The sequence below is a fragment of the Mobula hypostoma genome, chromosome 7 (genome assembly GCF_963921235.1).
Source record: "Mobula hypostoma chromosome 7, sMobHyp1.1, whole genome shotgun sequence".
NCBI lineage: Eukaryota > Metazoa > Chordata > Chondrichthyes > Myliobatiformes > Myliobatidae > Mobula > Mobula hypostoma.
The window spans coordinates 10,223,509-10,249,398 of NC_086103.1; the positions used below are offsets into that span (position 1 = coordinate 10,223,509).

Here is a 25,890-nt window from a genome sequence, read left to right on the forward strand (position 1 = left end):
ATGGACCAATCCGCATTAATACTCATTAGGAGACCTAACACTTCCTTTCCCTTGACCTTTAAACACCCTAACATATTATCTCCACACAGATGTTCTGGTCCTCTATGTCCTTTTCCTTGGTAAATACAAAATCAAAGTGTTCATTACGCACCACACTCACGTTCTCCAAATCAATACAAATATTCCACTCTCTATCCTTGATTGGTCCTACTTTTTCCCCAGTAATCCACTTTTTCTTGTTTTATGTCTAGAATCTTCCAGCTGGTAGCACCCCTGTAAAATATTTCTGTATCATGATCAGCTCATTGATACCCATCCGATTTTGGCCACACTGGGTTATGAACAATATTATAAGTGTAGTCTCACCAATGCGTTGCACAGTTGCAATAATACTGAGATTGAAGTATGAAAGCAAGTAGGCTAAATGTAGTCTTTGTTCACCATATATACTTCCAGATCTACCTTCAGGCACCTGTGCCTCTAGGTCTCTATTCTATGATGCTCTTAAGAGCAGCATACTTTACTGAGTGTTACTTCTCTGGTTTAGTGTAACAAAATGCAACAGCTCGCACTTGTCGAACTTTATTACAATATACCTTCCCTTGGTCCACTTGCGTAGTTTGTCTAGAAGATTGTGAACTTATCTAAGATAATGATCTACACTGTCCGCTAGTCTGATATTCTCCACAAACATACTAATCGTATTCATAATGCTTTCATGCAAAAACATAATATAAATACCAAATAAGAATGAATTCACCACTGACACACCATTGGCCAGAGAGCTGTATTATGAATACAAATCCTCCACTGCAACGCTCTGACTTCTTCTGTATCCAGCTCATTATCTCGCCTTGAATTCAATGTGATTTAACCTATACCATGCAGATGCCTGTTCAGGACCTTGTTGCAAATTCCATCCAGTTTCCCAAAATATCCTGGGACACTGTGAATCAGGACACGGTATTTTTTTCTCTAATTCAATATATTTTAGAACTAGATTAGAAATGTTGCATTTAAACCACTTTTTTTCTGAGAAGCATTAGGAATAGAGTTAGGATTAAGTTTCGATGGTTTCAAGGGATTTGCTAAAAGGGCCTGATTTGCATCGCCATTTTTTTCTTTTGACCGTGTCAAATATATGGATTAATAAGCATATCATCTTTGTTCTTTCCTGGAGGCGAAAGGATAAGAGTGAATTGAGAAAAGTTTCTTTCGTCACTGCCTGGAGTAAACTAAAGCACTGTTCTTAACAGTACAGTATACAGAGACACAGGCATCTCTATTTCACCCAAACTATTACGATACCTCCTGTGGACTGATTATATCAGTGATAGCCCCATGTTGCATCCATCTCTCCAATCCTAGCTCTGTAATTTCAACAGAAAGCGTTTTATTCTTTTTTTCCCCCTTTTCTGATAAACAGCCCGGATGTGCGGACTGACATGCTGAATGTCTGCACTATATCTTGCGATCACAAATTAAAACATCTGCATCTTTGTCTCCAATTTTGTGCTGTGAATTGATAGTACTTCATCTGGAATTTTAATGTGCCAATGTATTTTTATCGCAATCTTCAGATAGCACCACTTCTCGTGACTGAACCGACTCAATAGCAACCCATTTGAATGCATCATTCAACGATAGTTAGTTATATCCTCTTCAGGAAAAAGAGATGCCGATCTCAGGTGGTCATATTTCGGTGCATGTATTTTTATCATTGCACATTACAACAAATTTACCTGTCTTCAATCGAAAGACAAAATAATGGCACGCATCACCCCAGTAAACCACAGTCCAGACTATAAACGAAAATAAGCACACGTACGATGGGCGTACATTGAGGTAACCAAACTCTGTAATTTAGGATTGAGCCTGTGAGGTGGGAGGGCCGCATGGCTTCAAGAAAAGAAAGTCGCTCTTTGCTGATTCTCGAGACAGACAGACCGAATACTGAGACAGCCCTGGCGTGTGGACTACCTGGTCAGTACCAGGATAGCGCAAGGTTTCCTCCATTGCAAATTTTCGATTAAATGTGTTTTGCATTTCTCCACGTTTGTAATAATAACTGGGAGAACCATACTCTTGGGTCACATTTCTGTCCTGTTTGCACTTGATGCCGATCAACACAATGATAATCAAAAGAAAGACAATGGAAGTGCAACTGAAAATAACCAATAAATAAATATTTAGATCAGATAAATATTTGGTATTCTTCATTAAATTGCTGCTTACTGTGAGACTTTCAGTGGTATTCTGCAATATTGTGATGTGAAGAGTAATTGTGCTCGATAGGTCTGGCTGCCCGTTGTCTTTCACTAAGATGACCACAGTTTGTGTAATCGCATCCTGCTCCATGATTTTGCGCGCTGTTCTTATTTCACCAGACATTTGACCAATGGTAAACAAACTGGGATCAGTAGCTTTCACCATTTGATAGAAGAGCCGCGCGTTCTGACCTGAATCTGCATCAGTAGCCATTATCTTGGTGACCAAGTGCCCCTGATCTGCAGAGTTAGGAAGGGATTCCACGGCTGATGACTCACCATGCTCTGAAGGTGAAACAATCACCGGTGCGTTGTCATTTTGATCCAGGATGATGACATTCACAGTAGCGCTGCTGCTCAACGGTGGCACTCCAGCGTCACGGGCTTGAATAACAACCTGAAAACTTTTGAGTTTCTCATAGTCGAAAGCGCGCAGAGCGTAAATGGTGCCGTTCATTGAGTTAACGTTGAGGTACGTCGACACTGGCAAGTTTTGAATGTAATTGTCCAGAATGGAATAAGAAACATAGGAATTCTGCTCCAGATCAGGATCTGACGCCGTTACTGCGAAGACGGAAGCGCCAGGAGAGTTATTTTCAGTCACATATACGTTGTAAGATAGTGCAGCAAAGCTTGGGGGGTTATCGTTTACATCAGCAATTAAAATACGGATGGTAGTGTTTGTTGAGAGCGAAGGTGATCCAAAATCCCAAGCTGACACAAGTATTTTATACTCAGGCACCGTTTCACGGTCCATCGTATCACTTGTAATTAATTTATAATGATTGGAATATGTTTGCAGCATAAAGGGCACCATCCGTGGTATTTCGCAGCGCACTTGGCCGTTCTCTCCAGAATCACGATCTATAACATTAATCAAGGTGATTAAAGTTCCCAAAGGAGCATTTTCCGAGATTTGTTTGATGGCTGTCGTCATTGTTACCTCGGGTGCGTTGTCGTTGACGTCAATGACCTTGATCAACACTTTGGAGTGTCCAGTAATAGCAGGTGACCCGTGATCAATAGCTTGAATATCGAGTGAATAGCTTTTTGTTTCTTCAAAATCGAGCGGCCCTTCCACTCTAATCTCTCCAGTATTTGGGTCCATGCTGAACAAATTACGATTTGTACCCAAGGTAGTAAAATCACCGAAAGAGTATGTTAACACTGCATTCGACCCTTCGTCCAAATCGTTTGCTTTGACTTTAATCACTACGGCACCTTGTGGTGCGTTTTCACTAATGCTGCATTTGTAAATAACATGCTCGAATAAAGGAGGATTATCATTGAAGTCCAGTACGGTAATGAGAATCTGAGTTGAGCCGGATCTCTGAGGGTGCCCAGCATCCGTAGCCGTAAGCATTAGTTGAAAGGATGACCGCAGCTCTCGGTCCAAAGATTTTTCTAACAACAGTTCGGCAATTACAAAGCCATCCTCGGTTCCTTGTGTTTTCAGACTGAAGTACTCACTGGAACTAATTGTGTAATGTGCAATAGCATTCATTCCAATATCAGGATCTTCCGCGCTCTTGAGTCGAAAACGTACCCCTGGTGGAATCGCTTCAGAAATCTGCACTACAATGCTGCTGTCTCGGAAGGTGGGCGAGTTATCATTCACGTCAAGAATCTCAACTTCTCCGTGATGCACCTCGAAAGGATTTTCGAGTATCATTTCGAATGATATGGTACACATTTCCGCTTGCTCACAAATAAGTTCCCGGTCAATTCGTTCACGAACCGATAAAAAACCATCATCTAAACTAACCTTCACATATCGTCCTCCATCAACAGAACTCAGACGAAATTTACGATCTGATAATTGCAGTGCATTCATTCCCAAATCCTTAGCGATATTCCCAATAAATGCCCCCTCCTCCATTTCCTCGGGAATAGAATAACGAATTTTCCCGGTAGTTGTATCCACTACATACAGGAGAAACATGCCAACAGTCGCAACGAAAGCAACCCTCGGTGGGTTCGCCATTGTTTCGCATTCAGTTAATTTCAATATCTGGGCCTCTGCTCGATTAATTGTAATGCTGTTTTCCCACGAACTATAAATATATAGATATATATTATAACGCTGAATCTAAAGAGAGAGAGGCGATTCGTTTTTCTCTTCTTAACTCCACAATAAAAACGCAGACACCCGACGCCGTTGTCGTCGACTCCGGATTTTTATTCTGGGATGTGGGCGGGGTAATGGATTCATCTGTGCCCTCCAGCTTCTTATTGGTAGACAGCGACACAACCCGTTCCTTTCAACAATTACAACTACAGCTCTTAAAGCTGCACTGTTACATTAAAAGTTTACTGCTGTACAACCATTAAAATTCGTTATTTAATAAAATCAACGGCTCAATTTTGTTTGTAACAGAGAACATCCAAAGACATAAAGCCTGAATTAGGAGGCATTTTGCCGACATATTTTAACACAGCCTATCAATTCCGTCAGAGTTAAACGTAGAATGAGTGGAACTATTATTAAAGTGACCGATCGGATTACAGAGAGCAAAGTTTCTTTCTTCTCAGCTGTAGAGCCTGACAAACGCAGACATGGAAAAAACAAAATAAATTCAGTATAAATGTTCCCTTCTCTCTACTCTGCAAGACGGTATTCTCTTAACAAACATTGAACATAGAACATAGAATAGTACAGCACAGTACAGGCCCTTCAGCCCACAATGTGGTGCCGACCCTCAAACCCTGCCTCTCATATAAGCCCCCATCTTAATTTCCTCCATATACCTGTCTAGTAGTCTCTTAAACTTCACTAGTGTATCTCCCTCCACCACTGATTCAGGAAGTGCATTCCAAACACCAACTACACTCTGAGTAAAAAGCCATCCTTTAATATCACCCCTTGAACTCCCACCCCTTACCTTAAAGCCGTGTCCTCGAGTATTGAACAGTGACGCCCAGGGGAAGAGGCGCTGGCTATCCACTCTATCTATTCCCGCTAGTATTTTGTACACCTCTGTCATGTCTCCTCTCATCCTCCTTCTCTCCAAAGAGTAAAGCCCTAGCTCCCTTAATCTCTGATCATAATGCATACTTTCTAAACCAGGCAGCATCCTGGTAAATCTCCTCTGTCCCCTTTCCAATGCTTCCACATCCTTCCTATAGTGAGGCGACCAGAACTAGACACAGTACCCCAAGTGTCGCCTAACCAGAGTTTTATAGAGCTGCATCATTACATCGCGACCCATTAAACTCTATCCCTCGACTTATGAAAGCTAACACGCCATAAGCTTTCTTAACTACCCTATGCACCTGTGAGGCAACTTTCAGGTATCTGGGGACACGTACCCCCAGATCCCTCTGCTCCTCCACACTACCAAGTATCCTGCCATTTACCTTGTACTCTGCCTTGGAGTTTGCCCTTCCAAAGTGTACCACCTCACACTTCTCCGTTTGAACTCAATCTGCCACTTCTCAGCCCACTTCTGCATCTTATCAATGTCTGTCTGCGATCTTTGACAATCCTCTACACTATCTACAACACCACCAACTTTTGTGTCATCTGCAAACTTGCCAGCCCACCCTTCTACCCTCACATCCAGGTCGTTAAAAAAAAAATCACGAGAAGTAGAGGACTCAGAACAGATCCTTGTGGGACACCACTAGTCACAATCCTCTAATCTGAATGTACTCCCACCACCACGATCCTCTACCTCCTGCAGGCAAGCCAATTCTGAATTCAGATGGCCAAACTTCCCTGGATCGCATGTCTTCTGACTTTCTGAATAAGCCTACCGTGTGGAACCTTGTCAAATGCCTTACTAAAATCCATATAGATGACATCCACTGCACTACCCTGATCTATATGCCTGGTCACCTCCTCAAAGAACTCTATCATGCTTGTTAGACACGATCTGCCCTTAAAAAAGCCATGCTGACTGTCCCTGATCAGACCATGATTCTCTAATTGCCAAAGAGATCTTATCTCTAAGAATGTTTTCCAACATCTTTCCCACGACAGTCGTGTCCCTCACTGGTCTATAATTACCTGGTCCATCCCTACTAACGTTTTTGAACAAGGGGAGAACAGTCACGTCCCTCCAGTCCTCCGGTACCATTCCCGTGGACAACGAGGACATAAAGATCCTAGCCAGAGGCTGAGCAATCTCTTCCCTCACCATCATCAAGTTCCCTCTCACTGGTGAATACCGAAGAAGAAGTATTCATCGAGGGCCTCGCTCACTTCCACAGCCTCCAGGCACATCTTCCCACCTTTATCTCTAATCGGTCCTACCTTCACTCCTGTCATCCTTTTTTTCTTCACATAATTGAAGAATACCTTGGGGTTTTCCTTTACCCTACTCACCAATGCCTTCTCATGCCCCCCTTCTTGCTCTTCTCAGCCCCTTCTTAAGCTCAATTCTTGCTTCCCTGTATTCCTCAATAGACCCATCTGATCCTTGCTTCCTAAACCTCATGTATACTGCCTTCTTTCACCTGACCAGATTTTCCACCTCACTTGTCACCCATGGTTCTTTCACCCTACCATTCTGTATCTTCCTCACCGGGACAAATTTATCTCTAACATCCTGCAAGAGATCTCTAAGCATCGACCACATGTCCATACTGCATTTCCCTGCAAAAAACATCATCCCAATTCACACCCGTAAATTCTAGCCTTATAGCCTCATAATTTGCCCATCCCCAATTAAAAATTTTCCTGTGCTCTCTGATTCTATCCTTTTCCATGATAATGCTAAATGCCAGGGAACGATGCACTGTCCCGCAGATGCTCACCCACTGAGAGATCTGTGACCTGACCTGGTTCATTACCTAGTACTAGATCGAGTATGGCATTCCCCCTAGTCGGCCTGTCCACATACTTGACAGGAATCCGTCCTGGACACACTTAATGAACCCTGCCCCATCTAAACCCTTGGAACTAATCAGGTACCAATCAATATTAGGGAAGTTAAAGTCACCCATGATAGCAACCCTGTTTCTTTGCACCTTTCCAAAATCTGCCTCCCAATCCGCTCCTCTGCACCTCTGTTGCTACCAGGGGGCCTATAGAGTATCCTGAATAGAATAACTATTCTCTTCCTGTTCTTGACTTCCAGCCATATTGACTCAGAGAGGATCCTGCTACATGACCCAGCCTTTCTGTAACTGTAATATTATCCCTGACCAGTAATGCCTCTCTCCTCCCCTTCCCCCGCCCCCCATCCCTTTTAAAGCACTGAAATCCAGGAATATTGAGAATCCACCCTGACCTGGTGCCAGCCAAGTCTCTGTAATGGCCACTACATCGTAATGCCATGTATGTATCCAGGCTCTCAGTTCATCACCTTTGTTCCTGATGCTTCTTGCATTGAGGTACACATATTGCAACCATTCCACCTTACTGTCTTCACACCGTTTATTCTGTTTCTCTTTCCTCAAAGCCTCTCTATATGTTAGGTCTGGCTTTACTACATGCACTTCTTTCACTGCGCTATCGCTCTGGGTCCCATCCCCCTTGCAAATTACTTTAAACCCTCCCGAACCATGCTAACAAACCTACCTGCAAGGATATTGCTCCCCCTCGAGTTCAAGTGCAACCCATCCAATCTGTACAGGTCCCACCTTCCCCAGAAGAGATCCCAATGATCCAAAAATCGAAAACCCTGCTCCCTGCAACAACTCCTCAGCCACGCATGCAACTGCCATCTCTTCCAATTATTACCATCACGGTCACGTAGCACTGGCAGCAATCTTGAGAACGCCACCCTTGAGGTCCTGTTCTTCAGCTTTCTGCTTAATTCCCGAAACTCACACTTCAGGACCTCATCCTTCTTCCTGCCTATTTCGTTAGTCCCAACATGTATCACGACTTCTGGTTGCTTTCTCTCTCGTATCAGGATGTCGTGCACCCGGTCAGAGACATCCCGGACACTGGCACCCGGGAGGCAACAAACCATGCAGGTGCCCTTCTCACGTCCACAAAATCTCCTGTCTGCTTCTCTGACTATAGAGTCTCCAATGACGACAGCTCTCCTCTTCTCCACCGTTCTGCACCACTTGGTGAGACTCAGTGCCGGAGGCCCTGCCACCGTGGCTCACACCTGGTCGGTCGTCCCCGCCAACAGTATCCAGGACGGATCCTGTTGGAATGCTCTATAACATTCGAAAAAAAATTAGAAACACAGAAACATTGAACACCTACAGCATAATACAAGCCCTACGGCCCACAATGCTGTGCCGAATATGTACTTACTTTAGAAATTACCTAGGGTTAACCATAGCCCTGTGTTTTTCTAAACTCCATGTACCTATCCAGGAGTCGTTTAAAAGACTCTATTGTATTCGCCTCCACCACCGTCTCTGGCAGCCTATTCCACGCAGTCACAACTCTCAGCGTAAAAATAAACTACCCCTGACATCTCCTCTGTACCTACTTCCAAGCACCATAAAACTGTGCCCTCTCGTATTAGCCATTTCAGCCCTGCGAAAAATCCTGACTACGCACACGATCAATGCCTCTCATCACCTTATACATCTCCATCAGGTCACCTGTCATTCTCCGCCACTCCAAGGAGGAAAGGCCGAGCTCACTCAACGTGTTCTCGTAAGGCATGCTCCCCAATCCAGGCAACGTCCTTGTAAATCTCCTCTGCACCATTTCTATAGTTTCCACATCCTTCCTGTAGCGAGGTGACCAGGACTGAGCACAGTATTCCATTTGGGGTCTGCCCATGGACCGATATAGCTGTAACATTCCCTCTTCGCTATTCAACTCAATCTCACGGTTGCAGAAGGCCAATACACTGTATTCCTTCATAACCACACAATGAACATGCGCAGCAGCTTTGAGTGTCCTATTGTCTCGGACCCCAACATCCCTCTGATCCTCCAGACTACCAAGAGTCCTTCCCATTTATACTATATTCTACCATCATATTTGACCTACCAAAATGAGCCACTCCACACTTATCAGAGTTGACCTCCTCAACCTTGTTTTGCATCCTATCGAAGTCCCGCTGTAGGCTCTGACAGCCCTCCAAACTATCGACAACACCCCCATCCTTTGTATCATCAACAAATTTGCTAACCCATCCCTCCAGATTCTCGTCCAAGTAATTTATACAAATCATGACGAGAAGGGATCCCAGAACAGTCCCTGAGGCACAACAGTGGTCACCGACCTCTATGCAAAACATGACCGGTCTATAACCACCCTTTGCGTTCTGTGGGCAAACTAATTCTTGATCCACAAAGCGAGGTATCTCTTGGATCACATGCCTCCTTACGTTCACAATAAGCCTGATCATCTGCTTTGCTGAAATCTATATACACGACATTTATCGCTCTACCTTCAACAACGTGTTTAGTCACACCCTCAAAAAATTCAATCAGGTTCGTAAGGCGCCACCTGCCTTTGACAAAGCTATGCTGAAATTATGTCTCTCCAAATGTTCATCTCTACTCTCTTTCTTGAATATGAGAACAACATCTGCAAACCTCCAATCCTCTGGACCTCTCCCGTCCCTGTTGATGATGCAAAGATCATTGCCAGAGGCTCAGCCATCGCCTCCCTCGCCTCCCATAGTAACCTGGGGTACATCTCGTACGCTCCCGGAGACTTATTCAACTTGATGCAATGAGATGTAGGATACATGCGTGGCTGAGAGATTGGAGCAAGGGGCAGGGATTCGGGTTTTTGGATCATTGGACCACTATTGGCGCAGGCGTGACCTGTACAAAGGGGACGGATTGCACTTGAATCCTAGGGGGACCAATATCCTGGCGGGGAAATTTGCGAGGGCTACTGAAGTAACTTTAAACTAGAATGTAAGGGTAGGGAATCAAATTAAGGAGACTAGGACAGGGGAGGTTGATGTAGGGGAAAAAGAAGGAAAAAAAATAACTAAGTTGTTTGCTCAATTAAGGATAATCAGAGATTGAGAAGTGGAGAGTTTCTTAATTGCATCTATTTTAATGCTAGGAGCATTGTAAGAAAGGTGGATGAGCTTAGAGCATGGATTGATACCTAGAAATATGATGTTGTGGCTATTAATGAAACCTGGTTGCAAGAGGGCTGCCCGAATTATGGAGGGTTTATCAAGCTACAGCTCTTATTCCGAAACGCAGAATGTTAGAAGCTGCAGCACCACATGCACCTCGAAGTTGTACTCGTCAGGGACACTGGAAGTCACTCTGCTTCCCACATCCCCCAAGAGATGCAGTCTACTCTCCTGCCAGGCAACTCTACTGCTCCTAACGGAACTAATATAACCATATAACCATATAACAGTTACAGCCCGGAAACAGGCCATCTCGGCCCTTCTAGTCCGTGCCGAAATCTTACGCTCATCTAATCCTACCGGCCTGCAATCAACCCATAACCCTCCATTCCTTTCCTGCCCATATAGCTATCCAATTTAGCTTTAAACGACAATATCGAACCTGCCTCAACCACTACTGCTGGAAGCTTGTTGCACACAGCTGCAACTCTCTGAGTAAAGAAGTTTCCCCTCATGTTACCCCTAAACTTTTGCCCTTTAAATCTCAACTCATGTCCATTTGTTTGAATCTCCCCCACTCTCAGTGGAAAAAGCCTAAATACGTCAACTCTGTCTATCCCCCTCATAACTTTGGATACCTCTATCAAGTCCCTCCTCAACTTTCTACGTTCCAAAGAATAAAGACCCAACTTGTTCAACTTTACTTTGTAACTTAGGTGATGAAACCTGGGTAACATTCTACTAAATCTTCTCTGTACTCTCTCTATTTTGTTGACATGTTTCCTAAAACTTGGTGACCGAAACTGTACACAACACTCCAAATTTGGCCTCGCCAACGCTTTGTACAATTTAAACATAAATCCCTACTCCTATACTGAATGCTCTGATTTATAAAGGCCAGCATTCCAAAAGCCTTCTTCACCATCTATCCACATGAGATTCCACCTTCAGGGAACTATGCACCATTTTTTCCCAGATCCCTCTGTTCTGCTGCATTCTTCAGTACCCTGCCATTTACCCTATGTAGCCCTATTTTGATTAGTCCTTCCAAAATGTAGCACCTCACATTTATCAGCATTAACCTCCATCTGCCATCTTTCAGCCCAGTCTTCTAATTGGCCTAAATCTCTCTGCAAGCTTTGAAAACCTACTTCATTACCCTCAACTACACTTATCTTAGTATCATCTGCATCTTACTCATCCAATTTACCACCCCATCATCCAGATCATTAATGTATATGACAAACAACATTGGACCCAGTACAGATTCCTGAGGCACACCACTAGTCACTGGCCTCCAATCTGACAAACAGTTATCCTCCACCAGTCTCTGGCGTCTCCCATCCAGACACTGCTGAATCCATTTTACTGCTGCAATATTAATAGCTAAGGATTGAACCTTCCTAGCCATTCTTCCTTGTGGAATCTTGTCAAAGACCTTACTGAAGTCCATATAGACAACATCCACCACTTTACCCTCGTCACTTTCCTGGTAACCTCTTCAAAAAATTCAATCAGATTTGTCAAACATGACCTTCCACGCACAAATCCATGTTGACTGTTCCTACAATAAAAAGAAAGAAGAACAATAAACAATAAACTGTGCAGTTAGGAGGTGGAAACTCTACCTACAGCTATTAATGCTGATGGTGTTAACAATGTTTTAGTGCAATCCTTTAATAGAAATAACAACAAAAAAAAACAATTCAACCCCAAGGCACAGTACCAGTGTCAGCCCTCCAGTCTGAACAACAACCTTCTGCTACGACCCTTCTGACTTGTTTGTGGTCATTTTTAAACAGCTGATTACCTCATCTGGAATCCCATATGATTTGTCCTTCCAGTCTTGCCAAACCAGGTGCAACGCAGTCAAGAGATTTATTAAAATTCATGCGGATAATGTCGACTGCCCTACCTTCGCCAGGCTTCCCCTTCTGTTCAAAAAGCTCAGTCCGACTAGCGGGACACGGATTCCAAGCAACTAAATAATTCAAACCATTCCTTTAAATATTTCCATTCCTAATGCTGGCAGACCCTATCTCTAAAAAAAATCCCTTTGGTAAATTTCTCAGCAGAGATGTTCGACTCACTGGGGTGCAGATCCCCAGTTTGCTCTTGAGACACTTCTTAACTATAGACGCAGACGCAACCTTAGCCTCCATCCGGTGCATCACACCCGGGTAACAAGACTGGAAATATCTTCGCCTGGCTATTACAACTTCTTATCTAACTTTCCCCAATAAATGTTGTATCAAGTTACGAAGATTTATCCGTTCTAGTATGTTTTAAAAGTAGGTATGAAGAGTAGCATGTACATCACTGCAGCTGCTGCCTGTCATTAGACCGCTCTGAAGGTGGGAAGGGGTTAGAGTCAGAACAACAAGGTAGAAGTTGTAAAGTGGCTATAATTTGAAAGGCCAAAAGAAGCTTAGAAAGACAAATCTTGCTGCTACTTGTAAATTGCATTCACTTTGAAACCTGGTGGTGTGGGAAGTAATAAGCAGCGGTACTATTTTTGTGTTTTCTCTTAGATGACAGGAGATGAGACCAGATTGAGAACAGATCCCCTCTCGAATACCAGGATATCCCAAATCCTTGCTGTTAAAAGTATGTTAAAAAGAGCAAATGAAAACGCTATATTTAAACCTAAATCCTACGAATTCCTCCCTCCATGTTTCTCGATTGGACTAACCGTATCAAGCACCCCACTTTGTTCTATCTATTAGGATCTCGACTGCTCTGTTACTTCAATAGTAAGCTTCTTGTTCTTTTTACCTACTCTGACTACATTTTACTCCCAGATCTGAAACAAAGAAAACCGTTGCTTCTACCCACAAATTCAGCCTGATGTAGTTTCGGTTTCTGTTCACCCGTGTGCATTTTTGGTTCTGTTTTTAGACTACGGAATTATATAACAATCGAGAATGCATTTCTTCCAAATGTCTACATGCCTTTATATTTCAATTTTCAAATAATACTACTCACATTTAAATCCCGGCGCCACGTTCCATATACATATTTGACCTCAGCGCAACCAATTACGTACGCCATTCAGTGAACAAATACCAATCTCAGATCTATATTGGAAACTTTACTTTTGATCATAATAGCAATTATGCTCCTCTTCAACAGAAAGAGAAAGAGAGAAAAAATGCAAAATTGGAATAATTCTGAAACAACACACATCAAAGTTGCTGGTGAACGCAGCAGGCCAGGCAGCATCTGCAGAATTCCTGTTGTTTGCGTTATAATTCTGAAACAGTTTACTCCAACAAACCACAGGATAGAATATAAGCGAAATTAAGCACACATAAGCTGGGCATGCGTTGATGTTACTCATCTCTGTTATTTAGCATTGAGCCTAAGAGGTAGGAGGTCCATATGGCTTCAAAAAAAGGAAATCACTCTTTGCTGATTCTGGAGACAGGCAGACCGAGTATTGCGGCAGTCCTGGCATGCGGACTACCTGGTCAGTACCAGGATATTGTAAAGTGTCCTCCATCGTTGTTTTTCGATTAGTCATGCTGTGCATATCTCCGCGTTTATAACTATAACTGCAAGAGGCATACTCCTGGGTGATATTTCTCTCCTGTTTACATTTCACGCCAATCAACAGTATGATAATCAGAAGAAAGACTATGGAAGTGCAACTGAAAATAACCAATAAATAAAGGTTTAGGTCAGTGGGATATTCGGGACTCCCTACTAAATTACCACTTTCAGTGACAGTATCGGTGCTATTCTGCAAAATTGTGACTTGAATAGAAAACGTGCTGGATAGGTTTGGTTGGCCATTGTCTTTTACCAGGATAAGCAGACTTTGTGTTGTGGAATCTGACTCTAAGATATTCCGCGCGGTTTTGATTTCTCCAGAAGTTTGACCAATGATAAACAAACTGGAATCGGTAGCTTTCATTATTTGGTAAACGAGCCGAGCATTCTGACCAGAATCGTCATCAGTGGCCAATATCTTTGTGACTAGGTATCCCTGACTCACTGACTGGGGCATGATCACTACGGCTGATGACCCACTCTGTCCAGAAGGTGAAACAATTACTGGAGCATTGTCATTTTGATCCAGGATGATTACATTCACCGTAGCGGTGCTGCTCTGTGGGGGTACTCCAGCGTCCCGGGCTTGAACATGGATCTGAAAGCTTTTTAGCTCCTCATAGTCAAAAGAGCGCAGGGCGTAAATAGTGCCGTTCATAGAGTTAATGCTGAGGTATGTAGACATTGGCATATTTTGGATATTATTGTTCAGAATGGAGTAAGAAACATATGAATTCTGCTCCAGATCAGGATCAGACGCAGTTACTGCGAAGATAGACGTGCCAGGGGTATTATTTTCAAGCAGATGTACGTTGTAAGATAGTTCAGCGAAGCGTGGGGCGTTATCGTTTACATCAGTAACTGCAACGTGGATGGTTTTGTTTGTTGACAGTGAAGGTGACCCCAGATCCCAGGATGAAATAAGTACTTTATATTCAGACATCGTTTCACGGTCCAACGTTTCACTTGTAATTAATTTATAATGACTCGATGATGTTTGCAGCATAAAGGGGACGTTCTGTGGTATGTCGCAGCGCACTTCACCGTTCTTGTCAGAGTCACGATCGGTAACATCAATCAAGGCGATTAAAGTTCCTGGCGGAGCATTTTCTGGGACATAATTTGTGGATGATTTCACTTTTATCTCGGGTGCGTTGTCGTTCACGTCAATAATTTTAATCAGCACTTTGGAGTGTCCTGTTATCGCAGGAGACCCGTGATCAACAGCTTGAATATCCAGTGAATAGCCTTTTGTTTCTTCAAAATCTAGCAGCCCTTCAACGAGTATCTCCCCAGTGTCTGGGACCAAACTGAACACCCCATGCACTCTTCGTGAAGTTAGCCCACTAAATGAGTAAGTCAGCTTAGCATTCAGCCCGTCGTCCAAATCATTTGCGACAACTTTCACCACTAAGGTACCTTGTGGTGCATTTTCCTTTATGCTGCTCCTGTAAACATCATGCTCGAAAACCGGCGGATTATCATTGTTGTCTAGAACAGTAATGAGAACCTGAGCTGTTCCGGTTCTCTGAGGGATCCCACCGTCCGTCGCAGTAAGCACTAGCTGAAAGGATGTCTGCAACTCTCGGTCCAAAGATTTCTCTAACACCAACTCGGCTATTATAATACCCTCCTCGGTTCTCCGTGTCTCAAGACTGAAGTACTCACTCGCACTGATGGCATAGTCGGCCACTGTATTTATTCCAACGTCAGGGTCTTCCGCGCTTTCGAGACGGAAGCGTACCCCAGGTGAAATAGCTTCGGATATCTGCAAAGGAATACTGCTCTCCCGGAAAGCGGGCGAGTTGTCATTCACATCAAAAATCACTAATTCCCCGCGATACACCTCCAACGGATTTTCCAGTATTATTTCAAAGGGTATAGTGCACATCTCTGCTTGTCCACAAAGACGTTCTCGGTTAATTCTTTCACGAATAGACAAAACCCCATTATCTAAACCAACCGTTATGTACCGTCCTGCGTCATCAGGACTGAGATGAAATTTACGAGCAGATAACTGCTGGATACTCAGTCCCAAATCTTGAGCGATATTCCCAACAAGTGTCCCTTCTTCCATTTCCTCGGCAATAGAATAGCTAATATGCCCGGTACTTCGACCAGGGGCACATACGATAAAAATGGAAGCAATTAGAGTGAGGCTTAAACTGGATACGCACGCCATTGTTCCGCATTCAATTAATGTAGAAAAGCAGCCCTCTGTTCGGTTAATCCGTATCGCCGTCCTTCCGACAAAACAAAACACCTACAGATAAATTCTGAATATAGACCGACAGGACGTTTCAGCCTCAGAATGAACCCATAATCGAAGCGCAAGCAATGATCCTCCCTATTCGTCGACTCTTGTTCTTTGATTTTGTGTGTGGGAGGGGCAATGGATCCATCTGTGGAGTTCAACTTCTCATTGGTAGACAGCGACACGACCAGTTCTTTTCGACAATTGCAACTGCAGTTCTTAAAGCTGTACTGCATTCCTAATATATTTAATGTTGTACAACTATAAAGATATACTGTATGTGTTCATAAAATGATTAATTCAATATTTTTCCACCATTTATCTTTGTAAGTCATAACATCAGCATTAAGATGTTTTTTGGCCTTAAATCTGGCACAAGGTATACATTCACTCAGAATGTAAAAGGGAATATACTATAGATGCTGCATTAGTATTTCTATGATACAATACACGGTTATACTAAGATAAGGAATGCTGACCGTACAATGCGCAGAGCCAATTTCAAAAGAAAAAAAAAATCCGATTACTACTGGCCACCTCCTACATGCATACAGATAGAGGCTAAAGGCCTAGGTTCCAGATATTAGAATAACAAAAAGGTGGTTGCCGGAGACCAAGGAACGGCTACGAGATTACTTCCAGTCGGTGGACTGAGCTCAGCTGTGAATATAAAGTCCTATGAATATAATAATCCTGTGACGTCTGTCTCTGTGGCCAAAGTGCGAGCATCCGTCAGTTAATCCGGCCCAGATTGAGTACCTAATCAAATACTAAATACCTGTACCGATTAACTGACTGGAGTGATCTATGAGACATTTAAACTGCGCTTCGGCAGGCTGGTGTACCCACGTGCTTCAAACAGGCTTGTCTTATACCAGTGCGTAAGAAGAACGTGGTAATCTGCCCTAATCACTGTCGTCTAGTCGTCCTTACATCCGCAGGGATGAAATGTTTTCAGAGAGTGATGACGAAACATATCAACTCCTGCTAGAGAAGTGACTGGAATCCGCTCCAATTTACCTACCAGTGCAAAAGATGCACAGCAGATGTCACTTCACTTGGCTGGCACCAGGGCAGGACAGGATTCTCAATATCCCTAAATCTCAGTGCTTTAAAATGGATAGGGGGGGGAGGGGAGGAGGGGTGGCGTTACTGGTCAGGGATACTATTACAGCTACAGAAAGGGTGGGTAATGTAGCAGGATCATCTTTTGAGTCAGTATGGGTGAAAGTCAGGATCAGGAAGAGAGCAGTTACTCTGTTGGGGGTATTCTATAGGCCCCCTGGTAGCAGCAGAGATACAGAGGAACAGATTGGGAGGCAGATTTTGGAATGGTCCGAAAATAACAGGGTTGATATCATGAGGGACTTTAACCTCCCTGGTATTGATTGGCATAAGATTAGTTCCAAGGGTTTAGATGGGGTAGAGTTTGTTAAGTGTGTCCAGGACGGATTCCTGTCACAGTATGTGGACAGGCCGAATAGAAAGAATGCCATACTAGATCTAGTACTATGTAAAGAACCGGGTCAGGTCACAGATCTCTCAGTGGATGAGCATCTGGGGGACAGTGACCACCGCTCGCAGGCGTTTAGCATTATCATGGAAAAGGATAGAATCAGAGAGGACAGGAAAATCTTTAACTGGGGAAGGGCAAATGATGAGGCTCTAAGGCTAGAACTTGCGGGTGTGAATTGGGATGACGTTTTTGCAGGGAAATGTACTATGGACATATGGTCGATGTTTCGAGATCTCTTGCGGGATGTAAGGGATAAATTTGTCCCGGTGAGGAAGATAAAGAATGGTAGGGTGAAGAAACCATGGGTGACAAGTGAGGTGGAAAATCTAGTCAGGTGGAAGAAGGCAGCATACATGAGGGTTAGGAAGCAAGGTTCGGATGGGTCTATTGAGGAATATAGGGAAGCAAGAAAGGAGCTTAAGAAGGGGCTGAGAAGAGCAAGAAGGGGGCATGAGAAAGCCTTGGCGAGGAGCGTAAAGGAAAACCCCAAGGCATCCCTCAATTATGTGAAGAACAAAAGGATGACAGGAGTGAACGTAGTTAGAGATAAAGGTGGGAATTTGTGCCTGGAGGCTGTGGAAGTGTGCGAGGTCCTCAATAAATACTTCTCTTCGGTATTCACCAATGAGAGGGAACTTGATGATTCTGAGGACAATATGAGTGAGGTTGATATTTTGGAGCATGTTGATATTAAGGGAGAGGACTTCTTGGAGTTGTTAAAATACATTAGGACGGATAAGTCCCCGGTGCCTGTTGGAATATTCCCCAGGCTGCTCCATGAGGCGAGAGAAGAAATTGGCGAGCCTCTGGTAGGATCTTTATGTCCTCGTTATCCACGGGAATGGTACCGGAGGATTGGAAGATATCGAATGTTGCCCCCTTGTTCAAAAAAGGTAGTAAGGATAGTCCGGGTAATTATAAACCAGTGAGCCTTACGTCTGTGGTAGGAAAGCCGTTGGAAAAGATTCTTAGAGATAGGATCTATGGACATTTAGAGAATCATGGTCTGATCAGGGACAGTCAGCATAGCTTATGTAGGGCAGATCGTGTCTAATAAGCCTGATAGAGTTCTTTGAGGAGGTGACCAGGCATATAGATGAGGCTAGTGCAGTGGATGTGATCTATATAGATTTTAGGAAGGCATTTGACAAGGTTCCACACGGTAGGCTTATTCAGAAAGTTAGAAGGCATAGGATCCACGGAAGTTTGGCCAGGTGGATTCAGAATTGGCTTGCCTGCAGAAGGCAGAGTGTCGTGGTGGTGATAGTACAGTCAGATTAGAGGATTGTGACTACTGGTGTCCCACAAGGATCTGTTCTGGGACCTCTACTTTTCGTGAGTTTTATTAACGACCTGGATGTGGGGGTAGGGGGGTGTGTTGGCAAGTTTGCAGACGACGACACAAAGGTTGGTGGTTTTGTCGATAGTGTAGAGGATTGTCGAAGATTGCAGAGAGGCATTGATAGGATGCAGAAATTGGCTGAGAAGTGGCAGATGGAGTTCAACCCGGTGAAGTGTGAGGTGGTACACTTTGGAAGGACAAACTCCAAAGCAGAGTACAAAATAAATGGCAGGATACCTGTTAGTGTGGAGTAGCAGAGGGATCTGGGGGTACATGTCCACAGATCCCTGAAAGTTGCCTCACAGGTAGATAGGGTAGTTAAGAAAGGTTATGGGGTGTTAGCTTTCATAAGTCGAGGGATAGAGTTTAAGAATCGCGAGGTAATGATACGCTGGTTAGGCCACACTTGGAGTTCTGTATCCAGTTCTGCTCGCCTCACTATAGGAAGGATATGGAGGCATTGGAAAGGGTACAGAGGAGATTTACCAGGATACTGCCTGGTTGAGAGAGTATGGATTATGATCAGAGATTAAGGGAGCTAGGGCTTTACTCTTTGGAGAGAAGGAGGATGAGAGGAGACTTGATAGAGGTGTACAAGATACTGAGAGGAATATATAGAGTGGATAGCCAGCGCCTCTTCCCCAGGGCACAACTGATCAATACGAAAGGACATGGCTTTAAGGTAAGAGGTGGGAAGTTCAAGGGGGATATTAGAGAAAGGATTTTTACTCAGAGAGTAGTTGCTGCGTGGAATGCACTGCCTGATTCCGTGGTGGAGGCAGATACACTCGTGAAGTTTAAGAGACTACTAGACAGGTATATGGAGGAATGTGAGGTGGGGGGTTATATGGGAGGACGGGTTTGAGGGTCGGCACAACATTGTGGGCCGAAGCTCCTGTAATGTGCTGTACTATTCTCTTTGCTCTTCACTCATCTCTGGAATAGCCAGTCAGCAAAGATGTATACAACAGGAGGTTGCTGATCAACTACCGCTCCGCATTCAATACTTTCATCCCCTGACAACTAATCAGCAGCTTCAGAACTTGGCCTTAATGCCTCCTTCGATCCCCGATTTCCTCACATGCAGACTTCAGTAAATTTGGATTAGCTATAATATCTACTTGGCAGTCTCCGTCCGCACAGGAGCACCACTGGACTGTACGGATCGCTTGCTCTAATTGCTTTACACTTACGACAGTGTGGCTAAGCACAACTCCGTTGTCATTTTCAAATTTGCTGACATCACCACTGTCGTAGGCTGAATGAAATGCGATGCTGAATCACTATATAAGAGAGATATTGAAAATCTGGCTGACCAGTGCCACAACAACAAGCTGTTCCTCAATGCCAGAAATACCATGTAGCTGATTATTGACTTCAGGAGCAGCAAACCAGAAGTCTATGAGCCAGTCCTCATCAGAGTATCAGAGGTAATGAGGACCAGCGACTTGAAATTCAGTGAGTTATCATTTCATAGGACCTACCCTGGGCCCAGCACGTACGTGCAGTAACGAAGAAAGCATGGCACGTTTCTATTCATTAGGAGTTTTCAAAGATTCGGCATGCCATGTAATTTTCTGGCGAACTTTATAAATCTGAAGTGGAGAGTATATTCACCGGTTGCAACTTAGCCTGGTATGAAAACAGCAATGCCGTTGAACGAAAAATACGTCAAGAAGTAATGAAGACGGCTTAGTCCATCACAGGTAAAGTTTTCCCCACCATTGAGCACATTTACACTCTGGTTTTTCGCGGGAAAGCAGCATCCATCAACCAGGACACCCACCGGTATGTCCATGCACTTTTCTCTCTCTTGGCATCTGAAAGAAGGTTTGGGAGTCGGACAACTCACATTTCCAGGTTCGGGAACATTTATTACGCTAACACATCAGGCACTTGAATAAAAGTGGATGACTTCACTCAGCCGCATATCCCCCATTACGGAAATGTTCCCACAACCTAGGGACTCACTTTCAATGACTCTTCATCTCATGTTCCTGATGTTTAATGCTTAATCATTTATTATTATTATTATTATTATTATTATTTTATTTTTGTATTTGCACAGTTTGCTATCTTTTTCAAACCGATTGAACACCCATTTGGTGTAGTCTTTTGTTAATTATTTAATTGTTATTACTCTTAGTAGTCCGCTCCTGCTTGCGGACTCGTCCAGTGGCCACCCATTTTAATTCCATTCCCCATTCCCACACTGATTTCTCAATCCATTGCCTCCACTACTGTCACGATGAAGCCACACTCAGGTTGGAGGAATAGCAGCTTATAGTGCATCTGGGTAGCCTCCAACCTGATGGCCTGAACATCGATATCGGGAAATTCCACTAATACTCCCCTTCTCCTTCACCATTCTCCATCTCCTTTTCCCTCTCTCACTTTATCTCCTTGCCTACCCATCGCCTCCCGCTGGTGCTCCTCTTCGTTTTTCTTACTTCCATGGCCTTCTGTCCAATCCTTTCTGGTCCCCCTATCTTCAGCCCTGTATCTCTTTCACCAATCAAATTCCCAGCACTTTACTTCATCCCTCCCCTTCCTGCTTTCCCTATGTTATCTTCTCCCCTCTGCCATCTTTTAAATTTACTCCTCGTCTTTTTTTCTCTAGTCCTGCCGAAGCATCTCGACCCGAAACTTCGAATGCTCTTTTTGCCACAGATGCTGCTTGGCACGCTGACTTTCTCTGGCGTTTTGTGTGTGTTGCTTGGCCAAACCCATGCCCTTTTGTATGTTTTCCGCTTAAAGAGAATGGTGCCCCGATACCAGGGCGTATTCCAACCGGTTAAAAGACTTTCAAACACGCAACTATAGATGTTTTTAAGGTTTTTGGTGATATGCCGAAGGTCCCAAGACTCCTATGGAAAGACAGGCGGTGTCGTCCTTTCTTAGCAATTAGGTTTATATGATGGGTCCAGGTCAGGTCCTCTGAGATAGAGACCACCAGAAATTTAAAGTTATTCAAATATACTCTATGACTTGCCGTCCAAAGCCGCCATAGCAACAACAAGCGGCTAAAGAAATTCCCCTTCAACACTGCCCTAAATTGATGTCCCTCTGTTCTGAGTCAGGTCCGTCTTGTGAAAAACAGGCACATTGCAGGAACCATCGTCTTCACAGCCACTGAGTTTAGGCATTTCAATACCTGATGGACTTCAATGGGACCACTTCATTCTTCTGAACAGCAGAGAGTACAGGGCAAGCGGCACCAAACCCTCCTCATATGTAAATCCTTTCAGTCCTGGAATAATTTTCGTAGCCCTCCTATAGACACCCTCGAATACCAGCACATCTGCTCTTAAATTAGAGGCACAAAACTGAACACAATACTCCAAGTACGGTCTGACCAATACTTCCACAACATTAAATCCTTGCTCTCATATTTTAGGCCTCTCAAAATGAAAGAGAACATTGTATTCCATTGTATTATCCTTCCTTACCACCGACTACACCTGCAAGTTAACCTTTAGGGACTCCTGCACCAGGACATCTAAAGGCTTTCGCACCTCTGAATCTTGAAATGTCTCCACGTTTAGAAAAATAGTCTACGCCTATATTCCTTCTAGTAAACTGCACCTTTATCAACTATACTCCATCTAACAACCTTACGAAATACTTTTGCACACCTCCTGCTTCTTCAACGCGACATGTCCATTCAACCACCTTTGTATCATCCGGACACGTGGCCACAGAGCCATCAACTCCGGCATTCAGAGATGGGGTGAAAAGAAGCGGCCCCTGTACAGACCCTAGCGGTACACCACTAGTCACCACCAGCTAACAAGAAAATGCCCCCTTGTATTACCTCTCTTTGTCTCCTATCAGTCAGGCAATCTTCTATCCATGCTAATACCTTCCCTGTAATAAAATTGAGTCTTATTTTGTTCAGCAGCCTCATGAGTAGCACCTTGTCAAACACTTTCTGAACATACAAGTGAAACATATTCACCGACCTTTCTTTGTCTATCCTGCCTATTACTTCCTCAAAGAATTCCGAAACATGCTGACTCATATGTGTCCAAGTACCCCAAATCGTCATCCTTATTGATGGACAACAATATCTTTCCAACGACTGAATTCCATTTAAATGGCTTACAATTCCCGTTCTTCTGCCTCCCTTGTTTCTTAAAGATGAAGTGACGTTTACAATTTTCCAGTCCTCTCGACCATTCCAAAAACTAGTGGTTCTTGAAAGATCATTACGAAATGCATTCACAGTCTCTTCGGATAGATCTTTAAGAACGGTGGTATATAGTCCACTTGGTCCAGCTGACATCTAGCTTCAGAATTTTCAGCTTTCCGAGCACATTGTCCCTACCAATAGCAACTACACCACCTCTTCCCCTGACACTGTCGAATTTCTGGCATTCTGCTAGTGTCCGTTGCAGAGAAGACTGGCGTAAAGTACTTATTGGGTTTCTCCGCCATGTCTTTTCCTCCAATACTACATCTCCAGCCTAGTTTTCCAGCGGTCCAACATTCATTCTTGTCTCCCTTTTACTCATAATATATATAACAATTATTTTGGCATTCTCTTTCATATTATTGGCTAGATAGCCTTGGCTTTCAATCTTTTATTTCCTTGTGGCTTTTTAGTTGCCTTCTGTCGTTGAAAGTTTGCAAATCCTCTAAAGTCCCACAGATTTTTGCTATATTACAGTAGATGCCTCTCTTTCCTTTCATGCTGCATTTCTCTTCCACTATTAAACACAGTTTCTCTGTTTGCCCTTTAGAATCTATCCTGCTCCTTCTGAACTGCCTCCAGAAATACTGCAGCCGTTGCAGCTCTGCCGTCAACCTTCTTAATGCCCCTTCATATCAGCTTTTGTCAGCTCTTCTCTCGCCTCCGATATTCATTTTACTCCACTGTCATACCGATACATCTCAACTTATATTCTCCCTCCCAAACTGCAGGGTGAATAATATCATATCATGATCACTTTCTTTTAAGGATTCTTTTACCTTGAGCTCCCTGATGAAATTTGGTTCACTACACAACACCCAATCCAGAATTGTCTTTCCCCTCGTAGGCTCAATAACAAGCTGCGTTAATCGCCACTTCTACAGAGAGATCCCTCTCTGGGGATTCAGCATCAACATAACTCCTCCAATCTACCTGCATATTGAAATATCCCATGTCTGCAGAAACAGTACCCTTCTTACACGCTTATGCTATGTAATTCCCGTCAGCGTTTTTTTAACCTTGCAGTTTCTTAACTCTAACCACAAGTATTATATATTTTCCAGTCCTATGTCAACTCTTTCTAAGGATTTGATCTTATTCTACATCAACAAAGCCAATCCCCTCCCCCTCTTTGGATATCAAGTACCCAACTATGATCTTACTTTAACCACTACTGAGCGATGCCCACGCCGATCTCTAAATCCGCTTTAAGATCATCTAACTTACTCTGCATATTGCTTTCATTCATATGTAACACTTTCAGGCCTGCATTCATCACCCTTTCCGATTCTACCCCAATGTTACACTTCAACATATCCTACAGACACAATACACACTGCATGTACGTATAAACCAAATCCCCTGTCTTCTGCCGTAACCATCAGATTCCTACCGCCTGCCAAATGAGCATAAGCCCTACCAACATATCCTGCAGACCTGCCGCAAGGATTGTGGTTCCCTTCGGTTTGAGTTGTACTTTTGTATATGTCATACCTTCTCCAAATGCGCCTGCCTACCTATTTATGTTCACTCTACGCACCCTTCCTCGCCTCTCATCCCACAACTGCAGCCGAGACCGGAGTGGATGGATTCGGTCGTCTCAGCTCTGAACCAAACTTTCAGCCAGTAGCCCCAATTCCAGGGTCACTGCAGCTAATGTTCTCAGTAATATCTATTTACTTGTTTTATTATTTGCATGACATGTCTTTTTTTTCTCTCATTGGATGATTGCTTGCTATGGCTATGTATGTCATTTTGATGGATTATATAGGTTGCCTGAAAAAACACGAATTACATGGTTGTATATGGTATACATAATTCTGTAACATAATGAATTTGAACTTTGAAATTTGATCGCTCACCCGGTCAACAAACTTTTGTTAAGTGTTGTGTCTTTGAAATCCTGATCTGAAAACTTAAAAGATAGCTCATAATTTCCGAAGTCACTGAGACTGAAAACAAGCATCTCCCCCATAAAACGATATCCCTTCTGGGACACGATCTCCCATAAGATTACAGACCACCCCACCGCACGCACCCCCCCCCCCCCCGAAAAAACTACACATATTAAGCGTAAATGTCTTGATTACATAAAGAACGAAATCAATGCATTGCTTATCGAGTGTTCCGCGTTGACCATTCTACTAAGTTGAAGATATAATCAGAATTATTCATTCAAGCATTGCTGTATCGCAATTTGGATAAGGGTGTTGTTGGATTTGTTGCAAATTTTGCAAAAGATATAAAGATAGGTGAAGAGGTGAGGGGCAGGTACTTCTGAAGAAAGAGAGAGGCTACTACAGAAGGACTTAGACAGATTATGAGAATGAGCAAAGAAATAGTAGATGGAGAACAGTATTGGGAAGTGTATGGTAATTTACTCCGCTAGAATAAACTTAAATGGTTGACTATTCTCTACATAGAAAAAAAAATACAAATAATACTAAGGCGCCAAGATCTCAAAAGGTTAATTTGCGGGTTGAGACTCTGGTGAGGAAGACAAATGTCGTATTAGGATTAATTTCAAGAAAATAGAATATAAAATAAATATAATATATAAATAGAATTTAGAACCGGAGGTGAATAGAGAGACTGAGGTGAAGGAACCATTAGGAGACAGTGATCATAACATGATTGAGTTCACTGTGAAATTTGAAAAAGAGAAACGGAAATCTGATGTGTCGGTATTTCAGTGGAGTAAAGGAAATTACAGTGGCATGAGAAAGGAACTGGCCAAAGTTGACTGGAAAGGGACACTGGCGGGAAAGACGGCAGAGCAGCAGTGGCTGGAGTTTATGCGAGA

General features: G+C 43.4%; 1 protein-coding gene across 1 annotated transcript in view; it reads right to left on the minus strand.

Moving 5' to 3' along the window:
• Positions 1-611: 611 nt before the first annotated feature.
• The window catches only part of LOC134349876 (uncharacterized), a 68,057-nt gene continuing 42,778 nt past the window's right edge, over positions 612-25,890 (minus strand). The window contains 2 exon segments of the mRNA XM_063054841.1: positions 612-4,356; positions 13,593-16,026. Coding sequence (XP_062910911.1) covers positions 1,864-4,356; positions 13,593-16,026 — 4,927 coding nt within the window. The 3' untranslated portion in view covers positions 612-1,863.